Source organism: Carassius auratus, chromosome 25 (genome assembly GCF_003368295.1).
Source record: "Carassius auratus strain Wakin chromosome 25, ASM336829v1, whole genome shotgun sequence".
In the NCBI taxonomy this organism is placed as follows: domain Eukaryota; kingdom Metazoa; phylum Chordata; class Actinopteri; order Cypriniformes; family Cyprinidae; genus Carassius; species Carassius auratus.
Genome location: NC_039267.1, coordinates 7,490,289 through 7,513,080, shown reverse-complemented (window position 1 = coordinate 7,513,080; position 22,792 = coordinate 7,490,289). Strand labels below are relative to the sequence as shown.

At 36.6% G+C, this 22,792-nt stretch overlaps 2 protein-coding genes across 2 annotated transcripts; one reads left to right on the top strand and one right to left on the bottom strand.

Moving 5' to 3' along the window:
• Positions 1-175: 175 nt before the first annotated feature.
• On the bottom strand, positions 176-4,643 carry LOC113043160 (WD repeat-containing protein 61-like). Its single transcript, XM_026202372.1, has 10 exons — positions 4,324-4,643; positions 4,192-4,219; positions 3,955-4,060; positions 3,695-3,867; positions 3,317-3,465; positions 2,391-2,484; positions 953-1,046; positions 772-864; positions 615-693; positions 176-373 (listed from the first exon to the last, which is right to left on the bottom strand). Exons 1-10 carry the CDS (start codon positions 4,333-4,335, stop codon positions 284-286), a joined length of 918 nt encoding a protein of 305 aa, XP_026058157.1. The 5' UTR covers positions 4,336-4,643; the 3' UTR covers positions 176-283.
• A 4,825-nt stretch (positions 4,644-9,468) lies between these two features.
• Positions 9,469-18,478, top strand: LOC113043158 (cellular retinoic acid-binding protein 1). Its single transcript, XM_026202368.1, has 4 exons — positions 9,469-9,662; positions 11,180-11,358; positions 17,344-17,457; positions 18,192-18,478. The coding sequence occupies exons 1-4, from the start codon at positions 9,590-9,592 to the stop codon at positions 18,240-18,242; spliced, it is 417 nt and encodes a 138-aa protein (XP_026058153.1). The 5' UTR covers positions 9,469-9,589; the 3' UTR covers positions 18,243-18,478.
• Positions 18,479-22,792: the final 4,314 nt, after the last annotated feature.

Sequence of the window (22,792 nt, the reverse complement as noted above, 5' to 3'; positions counted from 1 at the left end):
TCCTGTAGAGGGCAGACGGCGATCAGTTTTGTGAAAAAGCTGGAAAGATCAGGAAATTTTACGGGGAATTAAACTCAGTAATGAATATACATTTCATAATAAAATATGTATCCTTTAATAAAAATACCATTCAAACATCATTGGTCAATGAATGTGTGACTCCAGAACAACAAACGGCAACAACTAAAAAAAGAACATTTATTTGTATCGCCACGTACACATGTTGAGGTTGCCAATAAAATAATTCGCACACATGCTGTGGTCTTGAGAGGCTGTGACTGATTCACATGGGACAGTCGTAAATGTGGATGGCTCTGTCATCACCCACAGACACGATTCTCGAGCCTGTGGGGTTGTACTTCACACTCCAAACCTGCAAATACACGCACATTTGAACATAAGCATGCCCTAAAAAATACAGTAAAACTGTTAAATATTATTGCTGTTCAAAATAACTTTCTCTATTGTAATATATTGTCAAATGTAATTTATTCCTGTGATGCAAAGCTGAATTTCCAGGATCCTTACTCAAGTCTTCAATGCAACATTCTAATATTTGCTTTTTTTTTTCTCATAAATGTTGAAAACAATATTTCTGTGGAAACCTCTCTCACCTGGTCTTGATGATCAAAGAATGTGTTCACGCACGATCTGCTGGTCGTGTCCCACACTTTTACACTCTTATCAGACGAACTAATGAGAAACAAACAATGGTTAAGAACACAGACTACATTTCAAATTTCCATTCATCTGAAGAGCATCAACTCTTGCCTGGACACAAAGTGTGTGTTGTCAGGTGAGAAGGCCACATTTAGCACCCAGGATGCGTGACCACTGAGAGTGCCGGCCAGGTTAGCGTGCTGCCTGTGACACACACACACACACACACACAATCAGACTGTGAGATTCAAATGTGTTAGGAGGCAAAGATGCATGCAATTTTGCAACTTACACGTCATAAATCTTGATGTATCCGTCGTCTGATGCGGTTACCAGCAGCTGAGAGTCTGGAGAGAAAGTCAGAGACCTGATAGGCATCGCATGCCCTGAAAAGAAAAAGCAGCATGTTTTATATTAATCCCACTATTTGGCTACTGTACCTTTAAGATGTCTATATAATAGTGTAGCATAAACATTATTAAAGCATTACAGAATACATTACTGGTCATAAGTTTGGAATAATTATGATTTTATGTTTTTGAAAGAAAATCTCCTACGCTTATCAGGGCTGCATTTATTTGATCAAAGATACAGTGAAAGTGAAAAATATTTCAATTTAATGATATTTAATTTTCTAATGTAATATATTTTAGAATGTAATTTATTCCTGTGATGAAAAGCTGAGTTTTCAGCATCATTAATCCAGTTTTCTGTGTCACATTATCTTTCAGAAATCCTTCTAATATGCTGGTTTGCTGCTCAAGAAATTTCTGATTATTAATCAAATGTTTCAAATTGTTTTAATATAAACTATGGAAGCCCATTTCTGCCACTAAAAAATAAATAAAGGTAAAAAAAGATCTTCATATCTTCCAGTTGTGATTTATAAAATCAGAATTGCATGATATAAACTCGAAATTGCGAGAAAAAAAATTGCGAGACATAAATTAGCAATTGTGAGAAAAACTGCAATTCTGACTTTATAACTCGCAATCGTTGACTTTATAACTCGCAATCGTTGACTTTAAAACTCGCAATTGTGAGTTTATGTCTGGCAATTCTGGCTTTAAAACTCACGTTATAAAGACAGATTTGCAAGATATGAACTTACAATTCTGAGAAGAAAAGTCAGAATTGTGAGAAATAAAAAAAGTCTCAATTACTTATAATTACTTGTAATATTATACCATATACCAAAATTAAATTGATTTTAATGTAACAAAAAGACTTAAAAGTTCCAAATGTTCCAAAATATTTATATTTCAAACAAATATAGTTATTTTGAACTTTGTTTATCAAAGAATCATGAAAAAAAAGCCATTAAAAGGAATAAATTCAATTTTTAAATATACTGAAACCTAAAACAGTTCTTTTAAAGTGTAATAATATTTTAAACAAACTTAAAAAATAATAATTATTCCAACCTTTTGACCGCCAGTATAATAGAATAAAAAATGCACTACATCTAACATTTAACATTATTTCCAGCTGTACTTGCTGGAGCAAATGAAAGGGATGAGTGAGCGATGGAGGGACGCAGGAAGACAGAGGAAAAGTGGAGTCACTCTGGTTTACGACCCTTGAGGGACGGCCAGAGACGCAAACAGGTTTTTCCACCACATTCACATTACCCATAATCAGCCTGAATGCATCTAGCAGACTAACGTCTACAGAGCATTTTAATAGAGGAAACTAAAGGCGGCCTGAATCATGTGGGAGATGATTTTCACCTTCCAGCGTATGCAGGAGTTTCCCAGTCGCAATATCAAAGATATTAATGATTCCATCTATAGCACCGCTGGCTAAGTACTTTCCATCTGGACTCTAGAGAGAGAGAGAGAGAGAGACAATTATTAGGGCCTGGAAAACTTTGTATTTTATGGAAAATCTGCATTTTCTCAAATATTCATTCTAATGTGTTATTATACTGTCATTTGGGAAATCAGTTTCTTTTAAAACACTGAAGCTGACTGTTACACTGCTACTTATTTACATGCTACCCACTATTTTTAACAAATTCATATGTTTTTTTTTTCATACTTGGATTAGCAATAACACTCATAAAGTGGTTTGTTCCTGGTAAAATATTTTAGAACGGAGCACGACTAAAAGATTTAGGTTCAATATAAGCTTTTTAAAAATGTTTCAATTTAATTAATGGGGTTAATTTATTAATAAAACTGTTTATTTAGCATTTCAGCAAGACGGCAAATTCAACCTTTCTACAGGATGAACAAGAACATATTCTAAAGAAACTAATATTTTTAGAAAACAATTTTCCAAATGAAAATGCGATATACACTTTAAAGAGTTTCTGGAGTTTGTAAGATGTTTTTGTCTGAAAGGAATGATATTTATTCTGCAAGGATACATTCAACTGATCTAAAGTGACCATAAAAGACAATTATAATGTTACAAAAGATTTATATTTAAAATAAATGCTGTTTTTTTTAAACAGTTTGCACAAAACTATTAAGCAGAACAATGATTTTCAACAATGATAATCGGAAATGTTCAAAGACCAGCATTGATCTTAATCTTAGCAACTCCAAACTTTTGTTCATATAGAACTTTAAAAAAGAATATATAAAAAACGATTGTTGAGATGCTTATGTACCACTTTTCCAGATAGACAGAGATTCTTGTGTGATCTTACATAGGCGATACTCAGAATGAATTTTCCTCTGGTGTCCAGCGAGTGCTCCTTCTTCCCACTTTCTACACCAAAGATGTTGACCTTGCCCAGGTGGCTGCCGGTGGCAATGTATCTGGAGTCGGGAGAAAAGGCGACCGTCCAGGCGTCAACTGCAAACAGTATAGAAAGAGTTCAGTGTTATTTCACTATATTTATTTTTTTCTGTGTGTACTGGAGGCTTATGTCATAAAACAAATTCCTTGGCAATAAAGCTCTTTCTGATTCTGATTTAGAAATAGTGTGATATGGTTTTACCTTTAATTTCAGTGAATAATAATAACCCTGGATTAGACTCACTAACAAACAACTGATTAATAGACAAACAAGCGAGCAGCTCACCAGGGCCTGCATCCATGGACTTGATCTGTTTGCCCGTCTCCAGATCCCAGAGCCGAATGTGAGCGTCTAGAGAGCTGGAGGCGGCGATGGCTCCGTTCTGACTGATGTCCACCGACACCACGCCCAGCTGGTGACCCTCCAGCGTCCACTGCAGCTCCAGCTTCTCATCCCACCTGCGAGCTCATCACAACAAGTGCCGTAAGATCAGACACACTTTTTTAAATCAATAACTGTTTATTGCACTTCATTTATCGATTTACCATTTCCACACTTTCACCAGGTCGTCCAAAGAGCCTGTCACAATGGTTTCTGACCCGTCCTTCTCGCTGCGACCCCATGCTGCCGTCCAGATGGCATCTTCATGAGCTGCACAAACACACAGATTCATTGACTGTGCCCAAATATGCAGCCTAGATAGACAGCTCACTATATTTCAGGTGATCACAGGTGACTAAGCATGTGTGTGTGTGTGTGTGTGTGTGTGTGTGTGGACTCACCATGCTCCTGCTTGAATAGTATACTGTACTAAAAACAGAAGAATGAACATATTTATATCACGCTCGAGCATTATTCTGATCACTATATATACACAGTAAGACCTAAAACATGAAAGGGTTTGTTCATATTACCTGTGTGCTCATAGTCTCCGTATTAAAATCTGTTAGTAATGGTAACTTAACGAGCTTCTTTTTTTAATGTTTTTAAGAGCGTGTGTGAGTTCATGAACTCACTTCATGCAAAACTGCTAGCGTAGCTTAGTTTATGACTAAATATACTGCCTTTGTAAGGCTTCGACGCGTCCTGTAGATGTTTTAAATAAAATCCGATAATCCTTTAGATTTGTTACACACATACGATAAAGATTCAAAGCGATTTATTAAGAATAATAAACACCCGCACTGACGCTGCCTAGAGAGACGCCATGACACCTGCGCGCAAAGTACCATGGGAACAACCGCTTGACTCCGCCCTCCCTGTGCTGGCTTTCAAAAAGCGCATGTTATTATTATCAAAGCATTGATCAAAGTGACACATGCCATTGATAATAATTATTATAATAATACTTTTTAATGATAAATAAATTAAAGGGTAAGTATAATCAATTAAAAAATAATTTAAATAAAAAACAAATAAATTCAAATATAATAAATAATACATAAATGAAAACGAAATAAACGCTAATTCTGATAAAGTTACACAATATTATAAATAATCAGTACAGTCATAGTAATAGTACCAGTATTTAAAAAAAACTAAGCAAAATGAGTGGTAATAATATAATAAATGTATTTATCATTTACATAAACAAACAAACAATATTATCAAAGCATCCATACAAATAACAGGTACTAGTGATAGTAATGAAATAACAGTACTAATAAAAAAACACATAAATGATCATACAATAATAAGTATGTATTTATAAATAAATATAATACATTTTAAGTAAATATTTCAAATAAAACAAATACATGAAAATAGAATACTATAATACATCTTTATTAAATAAATGGATGGATGGAAGGACAATAAATCATTAATAATAATAGGTGTAATAAAATAATATTACCAGTATATATAAATCTAAATAGAATACAATATTGTTAAAGCATAAATGCAAATAATAGCTAGCACTGATAGTAATAAAGTAATGCTATCAATATTTAAAATTAAAATAAATAGCATAATAATAAACACATTTTAAAAAAAATAATTTACAGAAATAAATTCTTACTATAACTTAATAATAATAATAATAATAATAATAATAATAATAATAATAAATATTTAGCTTGTTTTATTGCCATGGTTTGATTTAATAAATCTGACCTCTTTTATTGCTTTGTATTCAGTGATGACTGTCTTGTCAGTGATGAGTTTTCTAAAATAATATATTTTAAAATGGATATTTGTTCTATTTTTATGCCAACTTAAAAATAATTCCTTTCTGCTGTCACAGTACTTTTGAGGCACTTGAAGTGAGTCAGAATAGAAAAGCAGAAGACAATTAAACACAGTCAGATGAGATTTCTCATTTGATTACAGAAAAGGCCAATCAAATCTCTCTCTGTGTTTGAGAGTCGGACAGAAGGGAGTCCATATGCTATGAGGGATTTTAGTCCTTTTATGTCTTGAGCAGTGAGAGTTTCTCAGCTGATGCCCTTTGAGGTGCAATGTGCCTCACAGAGGGATTTCAGCATCGACTGACCTAGATCTGACAGCGCCAGCGAGAGACAGAGAGAGAGAGAGAGAGAGAGAGAGGCGAAGAATGTGCTGCTTTATGGTTTAGATGAATGAAATATGGTCTATTTTATGGCTCTTAACAAGACAGCAGCACTTGACAAGAATTACTCTAACCCATGATTTTTAGAAATGGGTAGCAAAAAGAAGCTGATTGTATATAGTCACATTCCAGCATGACAAGAACGACCCGGACTCTTACAAAAGAGTACTGTATACAGTACAGTGATAGCATCAGATGGTGCTATATCATGTTACTGCTGGATTACCATAGTCATATACACAGTAGTTCAAGGTGCCTTAAGTATACCATAAAATTGTTATGGATTCAGATTGGTTGATTGCAGCATTCAGATATTTATGTCATCCATGAAGCTGTATATGCAACGTTTTCATGCCAATTCGTAAATGAAGGTTAACTCGCATGGATTTGTATCATATGTTTTCATACAAATCACCAGTGTTGGGGGCAACACATCACAAGTAACACGAGTTATGTCGTCAGATTACTTTTCCAAATAACTAGTAAAGTAACTCAAGTTACTTTGTTTTCCAATTTATTCACTAACAGATGTCCTGTCCCCATGCTGAGAGAAGCAGAGTACAGTAAGTACAGAGGCACTTTTGGTGAGAAAAAGCCTTTAAAATTGCCAAAAATATAATAATGGGTTTTTTGTTATTAAAAAACTAATAAGCAAGTAACGCAAAAGTAGATAATTTGTTACTTTTTTTATGGAGTAATCCAATATTGTAATGTATTACTTTGAAAACTATCTTTCCCCAAATGCTTTTTTTTATTTTATCTTACATTTCAATACAATTTCCATTGTACAAATTCATACACAACCGGCAGTTTGTAAACTAGTTGCATTTTCTCATGAATTTGGGTTTGTGTATCAATCCACTCATACTGAAACCTTACTGAAACCATGTGTCATATTTCATAAAAATGCAACTGCTGCAGTCTAGCTTCTCAGTTACTGTTACAGTGTTATTCAGTATTAATACTACTGTAATATTACTGTTCGTGTTTTGTTGCTAGAAAGATTGTTTACGAAATTTTTTATATCCATGTTATTTTTTTTTAAAGTAGATTATTAATATATGAGTATTAATATGTGTATAAAATGAACAGTTAATTGCAAAATAAACATACATACATACATTTGAGTCACATGCAGTTGTTTTCGAGGGCACCAAAACCCAGAATAATTTCTCAAATATTAGGCGCATTTGACCTCAACCACAAAACATTTCAGTTCAAATAAAATCAATTGTTTTACTTTAGAGTACCGTTAAGTCCTCATCTGTTTTACATTTGCATGATGGGTTTAATGTGGGTCTGTGTGCAGTTTCCTTCTTTTCTCTCTGCTTTTAATTGCTTTTGGCTCATCTTGTGCTTTAACTCAGTATAGACACTCAACTAAATTCTCCATCAGGGTTTAGCTGTAATTAGTGCTTAATTCGAGCATGTTTTTGCGCTCGTGCAAACCGGTCCAATTTATCAGCAAAACAGCTCTTAATTTTCCCTCGTTCGGTTTCTCCGAATGAAATGAGATGAAGCAGCTGTTTGTCTCGAGGTGCATTATACTAAGAAACCCTTTAATGTGCCTTCTGGAAACCAGTTAGCGTTTAAGAGGTTGCGGAGTTCATTTGAGTCCATCTTCAAGAAGAAAAGCTCAGCGTGCAGCGTCAGTACAGGCTCTCGAAGCTTCTCAGACTGTATCTGAAAAATGACTGCTCCTGGTTTCTCATGGCTTAATACGCCGAAACAAACGTCACCAGAGGGAGAAATGACTAAGGCAGCCTTTTCACGGCCACTGGAGTGTTTGTCTGTAGGAACTGCTTTTTCATTCAAGCACTTTTGAGGGCAGGAGCCTTTAGAATTAAAAAAACATAAAGACCTTCATGCTGGACAAAGCAGAAAGCTTGTGTCCAAACCTAATTAAGACCTTGTACAGAAAGTATTTTGTCATCATGAAGGACTGTAGCAGTGCTTTAGTCCGGCAAACATAATGAGATGCAGCACGAGAATGGGTCTAAATCTGCTGTTCTGTAAGATGCTTTCTGATTTACTTGGCTCTGATTGGTCAATCGCAGCACTCTGTGACCGTTGAGCTAGTTTAATGTCTCTCCCTTCACTCCATGCTCTTGTTGTTCTCATAATATAAACAATTTGAACTGAATTAATGTTTTGCGTGCACTTATAAAGGATTTAAGTCTAATTTACATACCCTTTCTAATATAAAATATATGTTTATGTTTGTGCATTAATATACTCATATGGTTATTAATATTAATAAAACACTCCCCCTTTTTCATACATTTTTGAAAATGCTAAGATTTTAGCAAATTTGTAATATACTGTAAATACACACATTTATTATAATTTGCTACTAAATATCTCAATTAAAACAAAGATTTTGACAATGCAAAAAAATTACTTCTTTTTCCAGTAAAATACCTAAAAATCTCGACGAGTATCGACAGATCTTTTCTTCCATATTATGATGTACTTGTAATGTTATGATGTATTATGATCTGAGTGAAACAGATTCTGATTTATTATATATATATATATATATATATATATATATATATATATATATATATATATATAATACAGATAATAATAAAATTCATAAATAAAATGTGGAGTGGGACCACATTTACATCCATTGTCTTTTGAATGACTGGAGAATACTGGAATATCCAATTATGACAAAAACTAATCAAAAACTAGGAAAAATTCAATTACAAAATTAAATAAAAAATGAAACATGCACAGATTAATTCACAATATTTGCATTTGTGCAATAGATAGGATGAATTTTCACTTAATGCCAAGTTTAAAAAAATCTTTTCTTGTTAAGCAAAATTGCTTCTTGAGAAAATATGTCTTCTTCAAACAATTTTAGGTATTTCAACTGGAAAATAACTGCAGTGAGGTCACAAAGACTCCTTTTTTGTCCAGACGGATTGATATGAATCTGAAAGTTGCATTGCAGCTAGGAAATCTTGTGCTCTTCTGGAAACACATCACCTGTGCTGTGCTGCATGCTTCGGCACAAACAAGTGTGTTAAAATCACAGCGTGAGTGTGTGTCATGGATCAGCGGACACATTAGGGCAGGAATACAGCAATGCATCCCGTATGGAGACCACAGACACACCCACAATACATGGTGAGGAAGAAAGAAACATTAGAGGATGGTTTGGTGCCTGATGCTGGAACAGGTTGTTTGATGCAGACAGAAAGAGAGAGAGAGAGAGAGAGAGAGACTAAGACAGAGACAGACAGACAGACAGAGAGAGAGAGAGAGAGAGACAGACAGAGAGAGAGAGACAGAGACAGACAGAGAGAGAGACTGAGAGAGAAAGAGAGAGAGACAGACAGACAGACAGACAGAGAGAGAGACTGAGAGAGACTAAGAGAGAGAGAGAGTGAGAGAGACTAAGAGAGAGAGAGAGAGAGAGAGACAGACAGAGAGAGAGAGAGAGAGAGAGTTGATGCAAGAGGGGAGGGACGGGATGAGTGAGAACATAAGACAGAAAAGCAACGGACGATCACAAAGAGAGTAGAAAAGGAGAACAAGAGTAGCGAGAGACCAGAGGAGAATAGAGAGAGACAGAGCAGGACAATCCGAAGCTCAAAATGCCTCCCAACTTCGCCGGCACCTGGAAAATGAAGAGCAGTGAGAATTTCGATGAACTTCTGAAAGCTCTCGGTAATATTTCATTTCATCTGTTCAGCTCAGCGTCAGGCGGTCACGTTAAAACATCCCCAGAGATGTTTCAGACTCGATTCAGGTCTCTGGGAAGATGTTATCATACGGTAGAACGGGAGAGGGCTGATTATTCACATTTATCACGATGGGTGATGTGGTTAAAGTGGGTCATGAGGCTGTTAAAGTTAACTGAGGGCTTTGTGTTTGATACATTCACTTCAGTGATTCGTTGAACTGTAAGACAGCAGAGCAAAACCCTGGGTGTGACCTCAACAATTCTGACATTTCTGCATTTGACATTTATATGCATGTGCCTTCAAACCCATTATGCTGGTAACAGTTGAGCTGAGGAAAAATTAGTTTAGGAAATGTAATGTTGAGCTTAGTTCATTTAGGTATAAACTTTTTCTATTTTAGTTTTTCACTTATTAATATTTTAAATTAGCTGTTATTTTTATGTTCGCAGTTATCATTGTAATTTAAGTTTTACTTATTCTATTATAAGCTTTTGTCATTTTAGTAGTTTTTTAAATCAATATTTAAATATTTATGGGGTTTTTTCCACATTTTTTTATTATTATTATTTTTAATTATTAAAATATTAAATATCGAAAAAAATAATAATAATTAATTAACTTAATCCAGTTAATCACCTGGGAAAAATGTAAATGTTTGTTTAAATGTCTATGATTAATTATATAGAAATATTTTTAAGGAGTTTTATTTTTAGGTAATAATAACAACACTGTCCCAAAATGTAGTCACAAATATAAAAATTATTCACATACAATAAAACTATAGAGAAAATGTTTTTTGTTTTTTTTTTCCAGAAAAAGATCTTCATTTTGTCCCTATAAGAGCAAATGCAGATATTAAAATTATTTCATTTTGAGGTTAAAAATTGGCTTTACACTGTTTTATGATTTTGCATGAAGCAAAGGAACTGCATATGATTGCAAACTGATTCCAATGTGCCAAATTCTGACAAATGTTGCTGGTTTAAACCACAAATGCTGGATCTCTCTGAGGTGGATACCAGGATGAAGTGAGGAACACCCAGAATGAGAGAGAAATGATGAACTCGCTCACCCGCTCATGTCTTTCTGTAAAAACCGTGCTACAGTCCAAACCAGAGCAAAAACATTTCAAACACTCCCAGAATTCCTCAGATTCATCCTGAGGGATCCTCCGGCATTTGTGTTGTTTTGCATGGCAGAGAATTGAAACAAAGTCTTCAGAGGACTTTATAATTGAAGAGAACGGCAAGCCTGGAATTATGTTAAATTAGAATCAAGGCTAAACCAACAGTCCGGGGCAGCAGGAAGGTTTTCTTAGTATTTCCGCTTGTGAAAGCTTTTTCTCATTCCTTCCAACTTCACAATTTGCATATTTCACACAATGCACTAAAAGTATGTACTTCACCGAAAATGAAAGACATACAGTGTTAGATACACGAATACATGAGGAATAGCATTTAAATAAACTTTGGTTTGTAAATGTTAAACTGTGTAACCCAGGTGTGAACGCCATGCTCCGGAAAGTGGCCGGCGCTGCTGCGGCCAAACCGCACGTGGAGATCCGACAGGACGGAGAGCAGTTCTACATCAAGACCTCCACCTCGGTACGCACCACGGAAATCAACTTTCGCATCGGAGAGGAGTTTGACGAGGAGACGGTGGACGGCAGGAAATGTAAGGTGAGATCAGAAACCAGACGCTGACCTTCTGGGCTTCACAGCGAGCAGATAAGCCCCTTCCAAACCACATAACATAACTACAGCACAGAATCAGAGACGGATGAAGAGTAGAGATGCACACACAATCTCCAGAGCAAAATTAACATCAGCGAGCCGCCCATTTTAATTTGAATGAACATTAGAGTTTCTATCTATCTAAAGATCTATCTATCTATCTATCTATCTATCTATCTATCTATCTATCTATCTATCTATCTATCTATCTATCTATCTATCTATCTATCAATTACCAATATATTTTATTTTTAAAGTATTTAATGTAGGCTATTGCAAATGTATATAATGTGTGTATATAGATTTCTTTAACTTCAACTGTATTATATTTTCTTATGTATTTTAATTTTATTTTTAATATTTTTTATCACACACACACACACATATGTAATGTTGAATAATATAATATATTATATACATGCACTATCAGAAATATTTGAAAATTATTTATACTAGCCATTTTTTTTTCATATATTTACTGACATTTTTGAAAGCTCTGATTAGAATGCATGTTGAAATATGGTTCATTTGTTTCCTTATGAGTAAACTTGACCTTCTTGCTTTTTTGAACTCTTTGTTTTGGCTGAAAATCAAATGTTGGAACATTGTGAATTATCTCAGAGTTGCTAGGTTTGTTGGTTCATAGCTTTAAAGTGTTTATTTAATTAAATGACACCTGGAGAACATTTATTGAGTAAAATACACTTCCGAGAAAAAAACTGAGCTTAGCGGGTACCTGTAACAAAACTGTTAATGAAAACAGAATTTTTAATGAAAAAAATGTTTTTCTACTAATTTCCCCAGGCACAGACTCTGATTTCACTCGCACAAACACGTTTATGTAGATTTACATTAGTTCACCTCGCATCCATCAGGACAAATTAGCCATTAATGTGAGCATCAATTTCCTCAGCACGAGTTTGTCCATCTACTCTAATGTCCCTTCAGATGAATCTTAATCTCTCGATATCGTCCTATAATCAGGTCTTCACATGTTTTGCAGACGGGCAGTTTTTTGTTGTCTAATACCACCCTGTAACCCGAGCAGATCTAGTGATCCTTCTATACACGTTCAACAATATAAAATCTAGAACCTCGTCTATAAAACCAGAGAAGTGAAACAGAGTCATCTCACCAAGCAAAATGATGGCGTCATCAATCTGTGAGAAACCTAAACCAGGTTACAGACTACAAAGCCCAGCAGAGAGCGAGCTTTAAACAATTTGGGGTGCTTTTGAACTTGAAAACCCCAAAATGAGACAAGGACAGGAGGGTAACTAGTTGCAAATACACTCTTAAAAATAAAGCTTTCAGAAGGGGTTTTTGGAGTGACACCATAGAAGAACCATTTTTGGTTTTCTAAAGAACTTCTAGTGAACTGTTCTTAAAATATCCATTTATTTCTTAGTGGGAAGACAGTCTGTACTCTTAAAAATAAAAAGCCTTTACTGGCATTGATAGTTCCAAGAGGAACTTTTAAGATCCATGGAACCTTTCCATTCCACAAAAGGTATTTAAACTGGAAAAATGGTTCTTTTTAGAACTGTTCACTGGAGGTTCTTTTGGGAGCTTAAAGTGGTTCTCCTTCATTGTGAAAACCTTCCATGGATGCTAAAGGTTTTTCACTAGAAAGCTCTTGGATTACATAAAAATTATCTTAATTTGTGTTCCTTAATGGGTTTGGAACGACATGAAGGTGAGTAATTAATAACAGATTTTTCATTTTTGGTGAACTATACTTTTAAGAGCATCTCTCAATCATTAAGGAGATCATCATGAAAAGCTGTCTTTAAAGGCAACTCACTAGGTTTGGGAAACAGCTACAAGCTTTTAATTAGCTTGGACTTATTAAGGACATCTTAGTGAATCAAACAATGTGGAATAATCAAAATGATTGATTCCCAACAAATGCATTCTTTAACTTCGAGAATCCTTTTTTCTGGAACTGGCTTTGTTGAGAGACAGTGTTAAAAGACGGGTGTATAGACAGAGATTTGACCTCATTTTGTTCTGGAACAGACAGCGATGGGAGGGGGATTATTTGGGAGTCTAGCAGCGTCTGAGAGTCACGTAGCTGTCTGTCTCAAGCATTTTGTGAGCAGAGATATCATTAAGGGTGCGTTCTGTATTTATTTATTTATACACGTGTGTCTTCTGACCTACCTACACTTTTGGGAACAACATATCTGCAAATGTCCGAAAAAGCTAGCCAATTAGGAAGAGATGGAGCATTGTGGATAAATCCCACCATGAAAACTACAAAATAAATGTTCTTGTTTACGTTGATGGTTCCATGAAGGACCTTTAAAATCCATGGAAACTTTCCTTTGCACAAAATATATTTATAGTGAAAAAAGACTCTTATATTAATAAAACGTTCTTCAGATTAAGAATTTTTTTTTATTTTAAGGGCTATTTTCTGAAAGGATCTTTGGGGAACCAAATGGTTATTTTATTGCATCACATTCAGAATCCTCTTTTTGGAACATGTGACAAAATAAGTCAGGATATAGAAAACATAATTAGTAAAATGTCAACCAATAGAAGTCAATGTAATGTCTCCATCATGACATAAAAACAAATGGTAGTGGCGTCTCATGCTGGGCACATTATTACAGAGAGCGGTAGATCAGATCCCCGCAGGTTCGACTCACACCCCATCTGCACTGCAGACGCTTGAAGTAACATGCCAAATCTACATGCTCCCATTGCATCCAACAAAGCTGTGTGTCGAGCACCTGCAGTGTACAGCTTTCCTAATAATAATGTTCATGCTGACATTTTGAGCTATAAAGTGACCAGAAGTCATTCATTTTCAGAAAGAATTGGCAACAAGTGTGAAGCAACAAACTTTTTGATTGAATTCTATATTAATGGCCCCAGTTACAAGAGTTGGCAATGGGACTCATATCCTATAGCTGTTCACATGCACCTAATTTTTTTTTAGCAAATAGCATCGATAAGCTCACTTTAAAATGTATTCAAAATGTATTAAGAACCAAATGAATAAAATTAAAAACTAAACGAAACCTCAAGGGCCAGATTTACTATCAGCTTGCGCCAATGCGAACCCTCATTCGGCGTTAAAAATTACTAAATCAGAATTTACTTAAGACACCGTGGGAAATGAGCGCACCTTATTGAATATTTTTTTGTAGGAGCTTCCCTTTCGGTCTGTAAATGAATGGGAGGAGAGTATTTGAATGAATCACGTGATGTGATTTACTAAGATTCGCACTTGTCAATTGACTGGTATTTGCGCCATTATTTAACGCACAAAAAAAAGCATGGAGGTGGTCATTTGCGCTGTTCTTGGTAGATTCCGTTGGTCATTATAGAAATGAGATGTTGTGTGTGTTCAATAATGTGCATCTTGTCAGTAAATCAGAATGGAATTGTCAGTAAAATCTGGCCGCGCCCGCTCTTACGAAAAAAAATAAGGTGGACAGAACATAGCTACTTTTTAATGGTTGCAAAGTAATTTCTTATTCAAAAGAATACCTTCAGACATGAAATTTCTGACACAGCTCAACATCTTGGAATTGTCATTGTGAAGACATTACTCACTCACAATAAAAAAAAACAGGGAAGAGTGTTTTAGTTGCCGATTCTTTTTGCTCGTGCACTTAGCTTTTCGAAAATCTCACTGCACTTACTCTGAGAGTTTACGCGTGCGAAAGAAAGAACACAAACAGCTATACCAAACAAAGGCAAGAATAAATGTATGTGCGTAACACACCTGTTGTAAAACACACCTGTGAGTTTGCGGGGCGAACTTTTTCTGCGCACATAAATACGCACACTAAACGAAATAATGAATAAGTAATATTCCACAATTTTTTTGTGCTTTTGGAATTATTGTATATAATAAGACATTTAAGCCCTTTATGTACCTCAGTTGCCCTGCTGTCGTTGGGGGGCAGAGATGATAGCAGACAGGGAACCGTTCTTAGGGCCGGTTGCTATAGAGACAGACCGCTCACCTGCCACAGGGCAGAAGGCTGAGACTAAACGACCAGCAGTGAAAGAGACGGAGGGAAAATGATTCGTGGCTATGGTTTTTGGGAGAATAGAGACTTTACCATTGTTGTTTTCTTTCATTTCAACTTCTATACTTTATTGTTCAAACTCTCATTGTCTATGCTGCAGATGCTTTAACAATGCAAATGTACAGTCTTGGTATTTCTCATGCCAATAAAACACATTAAACTGAGACAGAGAGAGGGATGATGGGATATTTGCTTTGATTTGAACTCTTTATTAGAAGGGTTTTATGATTTAGTTGCCTGCACTCACATTATGCATTTGGCAGATGCTTGTATCCAAAGCCACCCACAGTGCATTCAAAATACATTTGATCATCATGTGTATTTCAATCAAACCCATGGTGTTGCAAGCGTCATGCTGTTCCAGTTGAGCTAAATACACATTAAATTTGCAACAGGGTGAAAAATGTCCCTTTTCCAGTTTCAGATACTTTAATATTATCCTCACTGCATCCCAAAGTTATGTCAAACCACAATAAACAATGCTATTCAGAATAACGCTCCATCAGTATGTTTTTTCAGTAATAGATTACTAGTTTTACTTTGGGTAATCAGCAGTGGATTTTTTCATTGTGTTTTACTGTGTTAATGCACAGAGCTTAGATTGTAAACTAAGATGTGTGTGTGTGTCAGAGTTTTTGTTAGTCTGAGCGAGACGAATGAGCGTGTCAGGACGCTCTACACTGTCTCATTTTAAACGGATTTTAGATCAAGCCGCATAAATTAGTTTAAAGACAGTGCCTGAGGCCAGAGAGAGCGAGAGAGATAGAGACAGACACAGAGAGGGATATGAACAGGGTCTGATTGCTGGTGCTGTTTTGCTGCAGTTCTCTGACACTGTTCATTTATCTGGGCCCTCCACACACACACACACACACACACACACACATCCAGATGAGCAATTTTACAGAGCTATCACAATGAGGACATACTTCTGCGGTTTCAGATTTTATATAAAATATACAATATAAATATGTAATATATATATATCTCAATAAAAGAGAAATTACTCATATAGCATACACTGTTGTTTATAAAATAATTATACAATATACTGCATAACAAAAAATGGTTTGATTTACTTTGAAAAAATTTTTATTTGGAGATTGTTAGTAAAGCAAAAATACTAAAATTGTATTTCCTTGTAAAATGTTCCCCTTGATTTTTTTTACAGGGTATATTTATATTATAAATGATTTTTTTTTTTAATTCTATAAAGAATTCAGTTAATTTGACATATTGATTTGTGTAATTGAGGATATCCCCTGGTGTCCCCAAACCACATAATTATATTTATATTTAAAAGCTGTAAATAATCAGTTTTCTCTCTCTCTCTAAAAAAAATTAATAAAATAAAATTAAACAAATTGTAAGTGAATTTCTTAATAAAGTCCTGGGCATATGTAATATATAGTGAAAGTAAATAGGGACTGGAACTGTCAATCTCCAAAGTGACCAAAAGTGTCCCCAATTCATGAATGAATCGTTCTTTTGAACGAACGAACAAATCTGATTCACAAAGTCGATGAGTTGAATTTATGAACCGAATCAGATTCTAATGATGAGAAGATCAGATCATTTTACAGACTTCACAGAATTAAAATGTTATATTTTCAACACCCAAATTTCCCATTCACATTCACATACAATCATATTCCAAAGTAGACAATCATTTTAATGCAGCAAAATATAAATGATGAGAAACACAAACGATTAGCTCTCCTACCGAGTCTTCTGTACATTTGGCACGATCCAGGAGCAATAGTAAATCATTCATGAACCGACCCATCACTAATTGATTTCCGAACAAATCATTTGGTTTTTGCATATATTATAAGTTAACTATAATATTTACATGTACTAACAAATACATTTGGGTCTGCAGAGTCTGGCCACGTGGGAGACGGAGAATAAAATCTACTGCAAACAGACGCTGGTGGATAAAGAAGGACCAGTTACATACTGGAGTAGAGAGCTGCGTGGAGACGAACTGATCCTGGTGAGACACACACACACACACACATACATACACACACATGTCATCAGACTTCTTCATTTAAATACCAACTTTGTTGTAAAGGAAACCAATTAAATCTTTACTGAACCACTTTGTTAGCACACACAGCTTTGTCTGCTGTTTGGAGATTGTAAAGGTGCTCAGTGGATGAATTGAGAGCCTCTGTGAGCATATTTTCAATAAATTTGTGAGAGTGTGAGAAGGGTTTATTATCTAAAGGTCCACAGGGCTGAAAGTGCTAATATAGTTGAAGAAACCCCCATATGTGGGCCTTGATCCAAACTCGACAATAAAATAAGAGCGTCATGAATCGGCTCCTGACAGCCGACCCCTGAGAGCCAGTGTCAGCCGCTCATTCAGGCTGAACACAGGAATGTGAAGGACTGTCCAAAGCAAATGCAGGTCTGACCCAAATCAGAACCGCTCACTTTAAATGTGACAGTCGGGCCGCTTGACATTTCTCACGGTTTGCTGAGTGAATTCAGAGCTCAGCAATCCCAGGATGCCGCACTGATCGACTTTGGCGTTTCCCTGCAAATCTAGGACACATTTCCATAAGATAAATGTGCTTTGTTTCGTTTAAGCCAAAAATAAAGCACAAAAGGGATTACGGACAGCTCTGATAGTCTTTATTTCATAATAGGGGTTAACTGTAGGATGCTGGGCTGATCATCTCCGCAAAAGCTTTAAGAAAATGTCTTTGTTCTCGTTCTCAGATCTTCGGGGCCGACGATGTGGTTTGCACGAGGATTTACAAGCGAGAGTGAGGTGAAGTGGAGACAGCGACCGAACAGCCCATGCATCCCGAGAAACCTTCCGTCTAGAAAAACCAGAACCCTTCATCGCATGTCCAGGCAGTGAACATACATCCGTGCAGTGCATTGTGGGATTTCATTTCTTGTCATTCTGTCTGTTTCTCTCGCTTTGTCCGTTTCTGACACGGATATGTGTATTGCAAACAAAACAAACAAAAAAAAAACAGTAATAAAAATGGAAACGAACATTATTGCTTCTCTCTCTCATATTTTCTGATTGCTATGTAAAGGATTCGGAATTAAAAAAGATCTGATGTCATAGTAGAATCTTAAGTTTGACTGAGAACCTTTGACTCTTTAGAAGACCATCATATACTGAAGCTAGAAACTGAGTCTATCAAGGACCTCCAAAGAATGTTAAGATCTACTCAAGAATCTAATGTGGCAAAAAAAACAGAATATGGGTCATTGCTGAACTAATGAGTCTTCTGCAGAGAGACAGTTGTTCTGTCATTAGACACAGACTCTGGCCCGCAGTCAGACTCGGCCGGGTGGCAGACGCAGATAAGCAGCAGACGCTTCCACACTTTAAGGGACGTGAAGCTCAAATGAGCGATCAGATTTAGCAGGTGTCATGCTCAGGGGGAGCTATTATGTTTATTTCCCTAAACAGACCGGGAAACCAAATGCACAGACAAAGAGGCGCTTTTAAACCTTAAATCCAGACAAAGGGATGCAAACCCATCTATACTGATGCAGCACAGCAATACTACAACACTACACCTTATGATCATTTCACCCTATAGATAGTTAGATACATTCTGATTGCTTCCATTGTCCTCATTTGTAAGTTGCTTTGGATAAAAGCGTCTGCTAAAAGAGTAAATGTAAATGTACAATAGACAATACAGACAGAGACATGTCAAAAGTTAAGGCAAAACTTCTGACAGCACACCGGTTCAGCTGGGTTTGTTTGTGTGTGTGGGAGAGATGGAGCTGTTTTGGCCTGTGGCTGCAGTGAGATCAAAGCTGATGGATGAGGCAATACATCACTGCGCTGAGAAACACAGGATAGGACTCTCCGCGTCTTCCTCTCTCGTCTCGCTCTTCACAAACTGGGACGACAACACACACCAGAGTTTCAGACAGAGAGAGAGAGGTTATGTGTGTGTGTGTGTGTGTGTTTGTGTGGCCCTCACATGAAGAGAAACCCACAGACTAAACTACCACAGACAGTTTATGTAGTGTGTAATTTTGTGTGGTCAGGTTTGGACAAAAAGCCTGGCCTTCACTGCTGCTTATTCTGGCTAAGAACGGTCCACTTATTAAAGCTTTCACCTGACAACGAACCGCATTTGAACTTTCTTTTTTACATGTTGTTTAGGGGTGGAGTCATCTGCAATGCTTTATGCAACAATAACCAAAATGTTAAATAAATAAATAATTAAAATAGTAATAAATATATAATAAATAATAAAGGTTGTTTACAGGTTAGGACCAACATAAGGTTGAGTATATAACAATTTAAATTTTTGCCTAAACGATCCCAAACGCATTTCATTTACATTTATTGTATTTAGCTGTCGAAACGTTAACCGCTGCGAAATGCTTTTCCTGAGACTTTTGTTCTGGCAACACACCTGCTCCGCCAATAAAAAACCGTGAACGTTCAGCTCAATTCCCGCTTTTAATAAACGTCTCAGGAAGTCATGACTCTATTGTTGGAGCCCTTCTGCACGGCTTTGCCTTTGCTTTGGCTCAGCTCGAAGTTCTGAATCAATGTCACCAGCAAACAAACCCCAAGACACGAACAACAAAACATCAAACGCCACAGAACGATTAGTCTTCCTGCCACCGGGCTGCCAGGAGCTAAAAGCTGTGCTTTCAACGCGCCGTTTCACAAAACCAAACAACACAACCTCCCTAACTGGCGGTTGCCAGGTCTTCCTCACAGCGCCCTGATTTCTGACCTGCTACACCGCAGAAGAATGCGTCCGTTCACAATAAACACACTCAGAAAGCTCGGGCCACCGCACAAGTGTGCGCCGTTATGCTAATTTGATGAGGGCTTTGGTTCTGACGCTCCTCTCCGTACTGAAAGAGCTCATTGTTGGGAACGGTCAGCAGAAGGGGGCTTTGAGAAACACTGCGCACACTATGAGCTCAGATGGGGTTCCCTGCAGCCCGCCAGATCTTCCGAGGGGCCCGCAGGGGCCAAAACAAGGCCAGAGCCGCTGTGAACTGAAACAATTAGAGCTCATCTGTTGTTTGAAGTGAATCTAAGGGAGTTAATGAGAAGATTTTACGCGTTCATTTAGCGTTTGATGCTCCAGCTACGCAGAATGGATTTCTCCACATCCAGATTTGCATATTATGCATCCTAAATAGCGTGCACAATCAGGATTAGTGCATCAGGCCCACGGTTCGACTGGTTAGTAGTTGCCCCTGCTGATAGAGATTGTAACCACACCACATGGAAGAAACATATTAACAAAAAACTGTGGAGCCTAATGAACACCCTTGATGCATTCCAAATCACCTAAATTTTCCTGTCGCATATATATATATATTTTTTTTTATTTTACCCACAATTCCTTATGAACCTTAAAAAAAAAAGAAAAAAATAAATTAAAAGAAAAGATGCAATTCGTACAATACCAAAGTTGCAATAGATGGTTATAATTATAAACGTATTCGTTTCCGCCTCAGACGTCACGCCGGCTAAATGTCCGGAAACACTTCAGGATTGTCAAAGTCCTCATCGGACTGGTTAAATTGTTCAGGATTTCTGGGAGACGTGTGTGTTGCGTTCTTTAATGTTCTACCTGGAAACAAAGATACCGTGGCGCCAAACCCCCTCACAAACAAAGGAAGTCAAAGTGTTTACTGTTTACTGTGACTACGAGCAATTATCAGGATCAACTAAACAATGGAGTTTCAAGAGTAGGCAAAATATTTAAAGTTCATGGCGTAGAATCTTTAAAATACATCCAAGAGTTTTACCAAAGTCCTTTCAAGACAAGTCATGTCAAACTGCAACTCTTAACTCTATAAATGTAGAAACATCAAATTCTCCAAAACTGTTCACTTAGCTTACGATTAAATGTCCTATTTGAAATCAATAAATGTCATGTTACTTTTGCTCAAATAGCATTATAAAAAGCTTATTTTTTTAAGGCTAAGACCAGCCAGTGCGCAAGGCATAGTCCTAAGAGGACGTCTGACTTTACCGATTAGCTCTTTCATTCAGAGAAAAACAATAAAACCCTTACAAACAATGCATTTTCCCAATGGGGACATAATTACGGATTATAACGATTTATACGGCCTTTTTACGCGTTGCATTGCGTATCGCACCACGGAAACATAAAACCATGTCTGCAGTTGTGATTGGAGAAACAAGCGCTAATCTACAATGCTCAAAACTGGCGTTTGAATCATCAGTGGCAAATCCTTTACATGAAAACATAAATACAGGCTGAGTCAGAAACGCCAGACTGTCCTTGCAAAGTAGGAATTGCCCCACTTTATAGAAACAGACACTGCATTGTAAGCTACTCTCACAGGAAACAGTCCTCATCCTCTGTAAAATGTGCTGCACACATCTGAATATTTGGGCTGAACTGTTCTGGAACAGTGTTGTAAATTCAACTTAACCACTGATTTCTAGATGTGTCCTCTTTTGGAAGGCCAAAGAAAATAGTTTCGCTTTCACAACGAAACGCTCAGCTTTTCCACGACATGGCAACAACAGCAAGAATAAAAGTTACGCCTTCTTTCTTTGTGTGAACATTTGGGCAGCGTTATGCAAATCTTACCACATTGTGACGTAGACATGTGGGGGAGTGTTAGAACAAGAAGTTTTAGGTAGGAGTGGTTGACTCCTAACTTTTATAAAGAATATCTCTTTAAATTTGAGACATGGTCTTCGCGGATATTACAGATCGTCTTTATTGTAATATTTTTAAATCGCATCATATGACCACTTTAACGATTGCATGTTCCGCCAGAAAATTCTGCAATGCAGGCTATATTTTATGACGATAAGTCGGCGCTGCATGACTAGAGTTTATTTGACAGTTATATCAGCTTATAGAGATGCCAGATCAGACTAATGAAGGTTCCCTCAGTATCCGTCTGTCCCTCTCTCTCTCTCTCTCACACACACACACCTCAGACAGCGCAGTCTCGCTCTCTCTCGTTAGCTCTCTGCAGGAGACACACAGCACCTGTCAAGTCACAGACACACACAACAATCTGGGTCACTCTGACTGGGCCGAAGAAAAAGCACCATCCTTGGCTTGTCCAAAACAATTCTGTCTAGTCTAACAAACATACACACAGTCAGACAGGGTCTGCCGAGAAAAACATAGACTGGATGAATTATTTTGCACCTTTCGCGTCCAAAGATGATTGTTTTGCTGTCTGCTTATCGATTTTACGTAAACACGCATACCAACTGCGATGTAAAAATAATTCTCTTATTGATATGAATGCTGATATAGGCTAGATGAATGGAAATGATAACAGACACCTTTCTTCAGGCATTGCAGACAAATAGT

Excerpts from the sequence above, each read along its gene's own strand:
- LOC113043160 (XM_026202372.1), bottom strand. Across the intron at positions 4,061-4,191 it reads ACTATTCAAGCAGGAGCATG|CTCATGAAGATGCCATCTGG; the intron begins GTGAGTCCACAC and ends GTGTTTGTGCAG. Across the intron at positions 3,466-3,694 it reads GTCCATGGATGCAGGCCCTG|TTGACGCCTGGACGGTCGCC; the intron begins GTGAGCTGCTCG and ends TACTGTTTGCAG.
- LOC113043158 (XM_026202368.1), top strand. The coding sequence starts at position 9,590 with ATGCCTCCCAACTTCGCCGGCACCTGGAAAATGAAGAGCAGTGAGAAT. Across the intron at positions 11,359-17,343 it reads TGGACGGCAGGAAATGTAAG|AGTCTGGCCACGTGGGAGAC; the intron begins GTGAGATCAGAA and ends TTGGGTCTGCAG. Across the intron at positions 17,458-18,191 it reads GTGGAGACGAACTGATCCTG|ATCTTCGGGGCCGACGATGT; the intron begins GTGAGACACACA and ends TCTCGTTCTCAG.